The sequence below is a fragment of the Cynara cardunculus genome (genome assembly GCF_001531365.2).
Source record: "Cynara cardunculus var. scolymus isolate 2C chromosome LG 13, CcrdV1, whole genome shotgun sequence".
Taxonomy (NCBI): Eukaryota; Viridiplantae; Streptophyta; class Magnoliopsida; order Asterales; family Asteraceae; genus Cynara; species Cynara cardunculus.
In genome coordinates, this window is record NC_037540.1 from 11,276,862 (window position 1) to 11,287,215 (window position 10,354).

The 10,354-nt window shown below is 30.4% G+C and overlaps 1 protein-coding gene across 1 annotated transcript; it reads right to left on the reverse strand.

The window, feature by feature from the left end:
- Positions 1–2,078: 2,078 nt before the first annotated feature.
- On the reverse strand, positions 2,079–5,408 carry LOC112525574 (WAT1-related protein At2g39510-like). Its single transcript, XM_025135759.1, has 7 exons — positions 5,153–5,408; positions 4,064–4,126; positions 3,743–3,859; positions 3,419–3,668; positions 3,143–3,304; positions 2,606–2,757; positions 2,079–2,527 (listed from the first exon to the last, which is right to left on the reverse strand). Exons 1-7 carry the CDS (start codon positions 5,350–5,352, stop codon positions 2,326–2,328), a joined length of 1,146 nt encoding a protein of 381 aa, XP_024991527.1. The 5' UTR covers positions 5,353–5,408; the 3' UTR covers positions 2,079–2,325.
- Between the last annotated feature and the right edge of the window lie 4,946 nt (positions 5,409–10,354).

Here is a 10,354-nt window from a genome sequence, read left to right on the forward strand (position 1 = left end):
TTTCTTCCTAGCTTATTCATTGAGGCTCAATCTATTTTATAAGACATCTGTCTAGATTATGACATCACAAATAGACTAGTTTTGCGTCAATACCTTCTAGGGTTTTTCATCTGTGCTTCATACCAACAATTTTTGCAGATCTCATGGCAAGAAAAGTACTTGGTGATCTCTATTATGAAACCAATGGCTTCCTTCTAAATGGTGAAACTGCCTGTAAGGTGAAACCAATCGCTTCCTTCTAACCTAGTTTTGCGTCATTACCTCCGTTTGTTTTGTCAAGGTGAAACTGCCTGTAAGGTTCAATCTTATTTGAAAGTTATCCTTAATGCTATTTATGTGGTATGTCTACATTCACTAATATCTTGTTGCAATGCAGTCTTAGAAAACTAAAAAATGAATTTTTTTAGAATAGTTTTATCTTCTTTTGGCGTGAGGGGATTTGGTTCGCTAGAAATGCGTTTATTCATGGTTCACTTGTTATATTCTGTTCATTGATTATTAATAGAGTCAAGCATTAGTATATGGATTTGTTGCAGCTTGATTATCCCCTTCATTCTCCAGCTTTCATGGTTCTATTCGTTTCCAAGTAATGCATATCTCTATCATTTTACGTAATGTTCCTAAAGGAATATGGACCAAAGGGTCTACCCTCGTTTTGGAATTTGAAGTTGAACACACGTGGTTCTCTAAGGAATGGCAGTGCAACAGATGGAGACATTATTAAGGACTATTAAAGGTTTAATCATATTTATAACATCTATAGAGGTGTTGTCCCTTGAACAGTTATCTGTATGATAAGATCTTTCGAAACTTTCTTATTAATAGTTGCACATGATTCATGGCAATTTCTATCAGGGTCATTTTGAAATTCTTTCCAATGGTTCTCTTCCTCCTACGATCGCTACTGCGTAAAGAGGTCAATCCATTTTGTGTGTTTCTTCCTCCTCCTTGACTCTGAAACTAGGGTCATTGATTCTTCACCCACTTAGATTAGATGTGTTTCCTTAACTAACGTGTTGGCAAGGATCGTTTTCTTATACAAACAAAACAATAGATTATTTTTATTAACCTGGATATCCAATCCGCTATGCGAGCCGAATAATCTCAGGACAACCACCTGCTTTGCAGATAACCCAGAGTCACCGCATTTGAACCTCCGTGGCCACAAAGGGATTTTTATTCCTCCTTGGATTTGAACCTAGGACCTAGTGGTACTGTACATTTACATTTACAAGGAACATGCTTCTTAATTAGCATAATGATAATTACACCCCACCACTTACCCAAGCAAAATCAATGTATAACCCTTATATGTTTGTAATCTTACAAAATAACAATTGAATCCATCATATGTTTATAGTAGAATAAGAACATCTCACTTTTTTTTTTTCACAAAATAGATGGTCAAATACTTATAACTTGGTAGTCTTGGGCTTTTTTGAGCCCAATAACCTCAAAAGAAAATGGGCTCATAACAAAGTCCAGTGATTTAATCCCCTATAATTTCGAAAACCTAGAGCATGTGAATAATTTCTATGATTTATGTAAAGTATTGTAATCACAAACTTAAATCATATTGCTTAAAGATCGAGCATTTTCCAGATCACGAGTTTATTAAAATACGACAAAACGTATACGGATTTGTAGTAAAAGAGAAACGGAAAAGGGTTTTAGAAGCTAAATTTGTTGATAAAATTAATTTACTCTGAACAAAACGTAATGGTATTTAATATATTTCAAACAATAACAGATATCACTACAACTGACCGAGTTTTCTAAAATGTATAACTGTTATTTGAGAAATTAATAAAGTACTTGATAGGAAATAAGTTTATAAAACCGATAGCTTCGAATTCTGTTAAATGACGTTACAAGATGTTGCTATGAAGAATATGATCTGAGAGGTTTTATTAACGAAGTTGATCAGTCTAATAAGATGCAAACAAATAAGTCGTTACATTGGTTTTTCTATAAGACATTTTTCAAAATATTATCGTTCAAAATTCAGTTGGGGCGGCCTAAAAACCTAATTTTAGGTGTTGTTTTCATTTGGAAACATAGGTTTTAATTATGTCACGTTTTTAAAAGAACAAATATTGGATTTGATTGGATAATCCCATAAGTATTAACAAAGTTAAAACAGACAAACAAAACAGTCGGCGGTCTTCAAAACCTAATTGAGATTGAACTTTTGTACGAGTAGCTAAAACAATGTCGCACATCGGAAATTAATTAGCCACCAATCTCATCCGCCGATTTTGAAATCAGTTAAGACCTCAAAATCTTGAAGAATTTCTTCACTTATTGTGTTGATTAAAGAATTAATCAAACATTAGCTTCACTTCTATCATCTTCTTTTCTCGCCTTCGTACCATCTTGATCTTGATCTTTGCACGTTTCCAGATAAGGCTTTTCTATATCAGACGTTTCTATCTCTTTGGTTTTTGAACTCGACAAACTCGAATCTTTACTCTTACCCCATATTATTAGGTACAAACCGACAACGATGATAAACGCCCCCACAACCCTGAAAAAAATATTGGAGATTTAAAAATCGACAAAACTAAATATTTCCGTGTAGATAACAAAAATGGTAAATGTATACCTTCCTAAAACCAATCTCTCGGCTAACGCAAATGAGCTCACAATCGCAACAATCACCATCCCCAAAGGGTTGAAGGCCGTGACGAAAAAGGGTCCTTTTTCCTTCATCACTAGCCCTGAAACGTAGTAGCTAGCACCCGATCGAACAATTCCCTATAAAAAAATCATTTTGACTTTAAATAAAACTTAAAAATTAGAAACTAAATTAAAGACATATATACAAGTAGAAAGGTAATTACAAAGTGGGAAGATCACAAAAACTAGCAAGCTCTGTTTAAAAATTTAATAAAATATCTGTTTTTTAAACATTATCATGAAATAGCCAATAAATCTGCAAATAGATATGGCCCATAAAGCATATCTTTTTGTTTTTAGGCTGCTCACCATCCGACAGAAAATGCCTGAAAAGATAAATCCGCAAATTTTCTATGTCGATTTGCTAATTCACGGGTGATAATTTGAAAAAACACAACTATTTGATGCATCTTCTAACCTAAAAATGACTACTTTGATGATTTTCCCTTAAAAAGTTTCTTACACTGTAGAGAGTAGCCACGAGTTCTGTCTCCTTATGCATGGACCAGATGCCCGATTTAGCCTTCTCGATAACCAAAGTTACGACGGTCCCTTGCAAAGCACCCATCATGCATATAAGTGTCGTCAGCGATAACTGAGCCGGATATTCCTTCAGAGTCATAGCCTGAAAATTTGAAATACAAGATTGATTACATACGCACATATATATTTATATCATCTTATAAAGGATTCAGGTAAAACTTTAAATAAAAAAAAAAACTGATAAATGTTTAATTACCTGAAGAATGTAAAAGCTAGCCCAACAAAAACAACCAGCAGTGATCATGATGGCACCCTTGATGTGTTGATCTTGAGAGACGGTTGCAGAGGAGTCTAGAGAATTGTGCACCCCGGTGCCACCCTTGGTCCATGGCAATGGAACCGGTGGCCCATTAACAAGGGTCATAACCATGGCTCCACCCACCGTAATCAGGGTTCCTAAGATCTTCCCTTGACTATGCACTTTTCTCACATTCACCTTTTCTAGCCTACATACAGAATTTAAGTTTAGTACTCACTCACATGCTAATGCAAATTGTACATTAAGCAAGTGAAGTTGTACCTAAAGATCCATGCCATGACAAAAGTCAACGCCGGGAGAACGTTGCACATTGCGATGGCAAAGGTTGCCGTCGTATACTTCATCCCTGTGTAGTATAATATTTGGTCCATAACCGGCCTGCAGATATTAAAACAATTCCGTTCAAAATTCTAATCTCCTCCGTAAGCAAAGCACCAATCGATCCAAGTGATGTCATCATGACTTTGTGGAATAAATCGAATAAAAATAATGACTAATTTAAAACCATTTTGACTTTTTGTTTCGTCAATCGTATTGTTTGTTATTGAAGATGAAGCCTGCAACAGCAATGCAAGTACATACTCTATAAATGCCAGTAACAATATCTTCCAGAATACTGAAAATGTCATCTGGGTACGTATTTTCCTGTAATGTAAATAAATACCGACATTAGTTACTGCATTTAAAAAACTCTCATATATGTAAATAGTAATTATCTGTATCGGAATAACACTGTTTTTATAGAAAACAGAGTATATTATGTTTCTGTTTTACCCTTAATGCAATAAATTTTTACTAATTATTACCTATATAAACTATAACCACAGTAATAAATTATATTTTAACCGAACTAATTCAGTAATTTAATAGAAATTATCTTATTATATAAAACAAACATCTCATTAAACAATAAAAGTTATTTAATACATAGAAAATGATACATGTGTTCATGTAAACATTCGAGACGCAAAAATTAGATTTACTAAAATTTAAATTTAAAAATAAAAATAAAAATAAATTTAATTTATAATATTATATTAAATAATATAAGTAAAAACTCTTAAAACTGAAAACTTTTAAAGTAAAAATACGTAGATCTCAAAATCGAATGACCATTTACGAAAGCAAAATCATACAAATAGATAATGTGACACTAAATTCCGTTCGTTAATGTTATTCCATCGGCAAAATTGGTGATCCATTGAAGATGACTTGATATATTACGATTAATGTTTAGGGGGTGTTTGAGATTGCTTATAAAAACAACTTATTGAATTATTCCGGTGTGACACTGGTAATAAGCACTTTTGAGTGTTTGGATAAACAACTTATACCGGTGACAAACCGGTAATAAGGAGTTTTTGAAGAAGTTAAATCATTCTAACTTATAATAAGTTGATAAACATTTTTATAGAAAAGCATAAGTTGTTTCAAATAAGCAAATCCCAAACACCCCCCTTAGTGTAACAATTGGTGACCCCATATATTACCACTTAATCAGTTACAACCAATTTATCAACAAATTATTTGTAGTTACAATATAATATTTGTATAGCAAACAGGTGGACCGTGGATGGTATTTAAAAACACATCGTCCGTACTCATTAAATTTTATATATAAATTGTTGACACAATCTCGCAATAATATGAAAGAGGAAATCACAAAGATACCTTTCGAAATATAGAGCAAAAGGGCCAAAAGCAACAGCTGCAACAACATTCCGATAAACAGAAAATGTGTATGGATTTAAGCCCTCATTTAAAGCAGACTTCACTAAAATCCCATTAATAGCATAACCCAGTTGTAAAAAAAGAACACCCATATACGGCTTTCCTTGCTTGCAGAAACTCGATAACCATCCGTTCGACATTTCCGTCGTCTACCTTAGATCGATTTCTTTTTCGTTTTTTTTTTCCTTTTCTCTCCCTCCAAGATCCCAAAATGAGAGTGTTTGGAGAGAACAAGATTGGGAATGGTTGAAGGGTGTTATGGGGTTTATATATGCAATGAAAATATGTAAGGACTAAATTGACATTTTAATATGTCCTCCATTAATGGTGTTAGAAGCTAAGATGTCTTGTAAAGTTTAGGTACGTGAATGTTTTGCATGTGTAATCCACTACCTTCATCTTTTTGTTTACTTTGATGTTGCCAAGTAAAACTCTTTTTTCCATTTTTTATTTAAAACAAAATATAATCACATAAATATATAATTACATAAAAAAGAGGAATAAAAATCCCTTTGTGGCTACAGAGGTTTAAATGCACTGACTTCGGGCTATTTGCAAAGTAGGTGGTCGTACTGGGATTAATCGGCTCGCATAGCGGGTTGGATATTCAGGTTAATCAAAAAAAATTATGGTGGTTTTTTGTATATTGTTTATAAAGTAAAACCGTTTCTATTTTAAACCAGATGTATAGATTTTGAAACCGCAACTTTATATCGTAATTTAAGCAAATTTGGATATCTTTTTATTGTTATCTATAAATAATTTTTTCCAGTTTTTACAATCTTTAACGTAAAAGTTTCATTAAAATAATTGGTATATGTTTGTGTATGATTCAAAAGCTCTTTTTTTATGTCAAATAAGAAATAAGATCATGTATTTGCTTTTTTCAAGAACTGTATGATCGTGTTTTTCGTCATCAACTATAATATCAAACATGAATTGTTATGTTACGAGTTAAAAACATATAAGCTAAGTTTGAATTTTATTTTTTTTTTTCTTCGGTTTTTTGTAAATAATTATATTAGTTTAAATTGAAATATATTTAACCACAAGGGTGGTACTTGATTGGTTTGAGTTTGGCTCTAAATATCAAAAGTACCAGAAGGTCTCAGGTTCAAATCCAAGAAGGAATAAGAACTCCTCTTGTGACCATGGAGGTTCAAATACGGTGTCTCCAGGTTATCTGCGAAGCAAGTGGTCGTCCTGGGATTAGTCTACTCGCATAACGGATTGAATATTCAGGTTAATAAAAAAACAATATTTAATTAGTAGATTTATAAATATGTTAAATAACAACAATAAAAAAAATATTGAATTATAAAAACTTACATGAAATTAATTTGATCAAAAAATGTGTAACAAATTAAATCATCAAAATGCTTCTTTAAGTTAGACACCAACAAGACACGTTTTTGTTGGCATGTCCTCCAATACTATTCACATGTTTATGGTGTTAGATCACATAATTTGTACGTTATTTTTTCATCGTACTGTCATTATTTTAAACAGATATATGATTGTGATGATATACTCTTCTTTTATTATATATGCTTTTCTTTTTTGTTGCAATGGCACACGGGTCTCGTGAGAAGAAAAAAGAAAGATACGGGGGGCTTTTTTACAACTTTAGGTATGTATGTATGTATGATATATATATGAATATAGAATTATGTTCATACGAAAAATGATATATTTTAGAAAATAAGAGAATGATCAAATTACGCATAAAATTGTATGTGATTTTATATTAACAAACAAAAAAATATACATTATGGCCACGTGGCAAGGTCGTGCTAATCACATGTGATTTTGTATGTGATGTTAATGTAAAATCACATGTGATTCGGCTATTGTCTTATTTTCTTAAATAATCATTCTCATATGAATTCGACTCTCTCTTTCTTTATATATATATATATATATATATATATATATGTGTGTGTGTAAGCACACGTGTATGTGATTCACACGTCTATTGTGTATGTACAAGTGTATGATGCAGTTAGACATCATATCCATCTTGGTTGTAATTAGTTGTCATCTTTTTAAGGTTATCTATATATATAGAGAGAGATAGAAGATTTATTTTGCAAACCACGTTATTTATACAAATTGTATAAAGTTTATTCAACTAATCATAATTTTTTATTTTGTTCATGTAATTATGAGAGATTGATTAATCATTTTTATTGTAGAGAGTGTTAATCATGGATATTATCATCTTCATTTTATTAATTTTAGATAAATACATGAAGAAGTTTCATTAAAATTTTATAAGTATTATATGAAACAATTTCATAACCATATAACACAACATCATCATCAAAAAAATATATTATATGAAACAATTTCATAAAATTAAACAATAAAATCGATGGATGATAGTGGTTTGTACAAATATATATATATATATATATATATAGAGAGAGAGAGAGAGAGAGAGAGAGAGAGAGAGAGAGGAGTAATCAAATGCAAACCACTCAATCTGTACAAAACGTGCAAACCATCTTTATCCGTCGATTTAATTGTTTAATCTTATGAAAAAATTTCATTAAATAGTTTAATCTTGTGAAATTGTTTCATATAATACTTTTTTTGATGAAATTGTTTCATATATGGTTATGAAATTGTTTCATATAATACTTAATGAAATTTTAATGAAACAGTTTCTTATATTTTTCTAAAATTAAAATAATGAAAATTATAATATCCATGATTAACACCCTACACAATAAAAATAATTAATCAACCTCTCATAATTACAAAAAATGAACAAAATAAAAAAATTATGATTGATTGAATGAGATTTGTACGGTTTATATAAATAACGTGGTTTGCAAAGTAAACATCGTCTCTCTTTATATATGTATGAGAGAGAGAGAGAGAGAGATTTTCACATGTCTATTATGTACGTACAAGCGTATGATGTAGGTAAACATCGTATCCATCTTGGTTGTTTTATGTTCATTCTTTATGTCTTTTATATATTTTCCAATTTAATTTTTGGTATGTCATTTTAAACTATGTTACATTATCATTTATTTATCGGCTAACAATTAATTTATCAATCAATAATTAACTTATAAACAATTATGCCAAACATAGGCTAAATGATAGTATTATGTAATTATACACATAACTAAAAAAAGGCAAAATTGAATTGTTTTTAATTTAAAAGTTACTAAATATAATATGTTGGATATATACCAAAGAAAATGAACATGTGTGTAGTGCATATGTTAATTTAGTTTATCAAGTCCTATACGTAACTTTTTTTCTTACAAGCAATCACCCCTCACTTTTGGTGATGATCGTGAGTCATCAAATATGGAATAAATACTGACTAATAAATAAAATATTAGAAGGGTATTTGCACAATGTAATAAGATACATCTTGATTTTAATGTTCTATTTTATTCTTTATCTATGTCGATGTTATAATACGATTTTATGTATTTAAAAAAAGCAATAATTTTGATTTTATTTTTGAATAAAATATAAATTAAAGATATTATAAAAATTTAAAATATATATCAATGTTAATATCAAATCAACTATTTGAAAGTTCTCATTTTGTATGTAATTTCTTTAATTTAAGTTTAATAATGAAATAATTTGTTTTGGTTTTAATAATATAAAATTTTATAAAGATAATAATTAAGTATTCTGTTAGAACTCAATGATTATCGTAATTATATTTTAGATTTTTTATTATTAAAATAAGATATTTATCATGTATTTGATTATATTTATCTGCAGTTAGTTACACGAATTTAGATATGGAGCTTTAATAAGTTGTACTTACGCAAAATCTACTTGTAATCTTGAGTTTTAAGTAATATGCATTAATAAGCAGTACTTTATGCATAAAAAATAGTTTTTAAGAATGTTTTATAATATAGCACAGATAAATACAAATGGTTGTTTTAGGAATTACAAAACTAGTCCCTGAACTATTTCTCAATAGACATGTTTAGTTCTTTTATGAATATATTTGCAATATTAGTCTAATTTTCGATATATATATTGTAACACATCAAGTTTCTCAAGTTAATTTGTTAATAAAAGGGTTAAGTAGGTTAACGAAGCACTTGTTCAACATTCGTCTTCATCTTCATCATCTTCAACATTCGTTTCATCCTCTTTAGTAAAAATTTAAATTTTTTAACACAGATACAAGCATACACACAATATTGTTAAAGAGCTTAAACGGTTATTGTTGAAAATTAAGAAGTACTCTATCTTGTACTTTGTGTGCAACACTCAAAGCTATTAACCTCCCACTCGCCTCATTACCCTGAGAATTGATATTCAAACCACCTTCCAACTCCTGACAATTTCTTCCCTGAGAATTATCTACCTTAATCCATTGTCCTCTGCTCCACAGATGGATAATTGAAGGAGAATCAGAGAAATAATCCAACATTTTTAGGTATTTTTTTCAAAAACCCTATTTTCCTGTTTGAGAGAGTTTCGGTAATGGTACTTCCTTTTTGCTTTGTGGATTTTATTCGTCTTTTTGTACTGAAAATTGTACAATGTCCATTACAATAGTACCATGTTTAGAAGTCCCACCTTGGTAATGAATGGAATAAACCATTTGTTGGTTCTTCTCAACGGAAGGGCATTGTCCTTGGAAAAATTTAATGCACTTACAAAATCATAATGAAGGTGATATATGTTTATAAACGTATTATAGTTGTTATATGTCCAGGAATGAATCTCTATAGACGGAGTTGTGATAAGCGAGTTTATACCTCCTAAATCTAACCGCAAGTTTACGATATATGGAATTAAATAATATGTACGGTAAGTACGAGTATCAAACCAAGGGGACTAGGCACTGAGTATCACAATGACTATATATAATTACTATAACGGGATGGTCTAAGTTGAATGATTGGAACTAAAAACTGATTATCGAATTATCCAGAAGAAAACCTTGAACAAATTAGAGAACAAAAAGTGGAAACTTTATCAGGATAAAACATATGGGAGTTGGAATCATAATGGTTTCCACACAGAATATTTCAATTGAAATAGTTATCAGGTAATTCCAATTAAATGAATACACAATCCTTACTTTCACTATTACTATTACTCTCTCTCTCTCTCGAGTTATAACAAATTTATCCTTGTAAA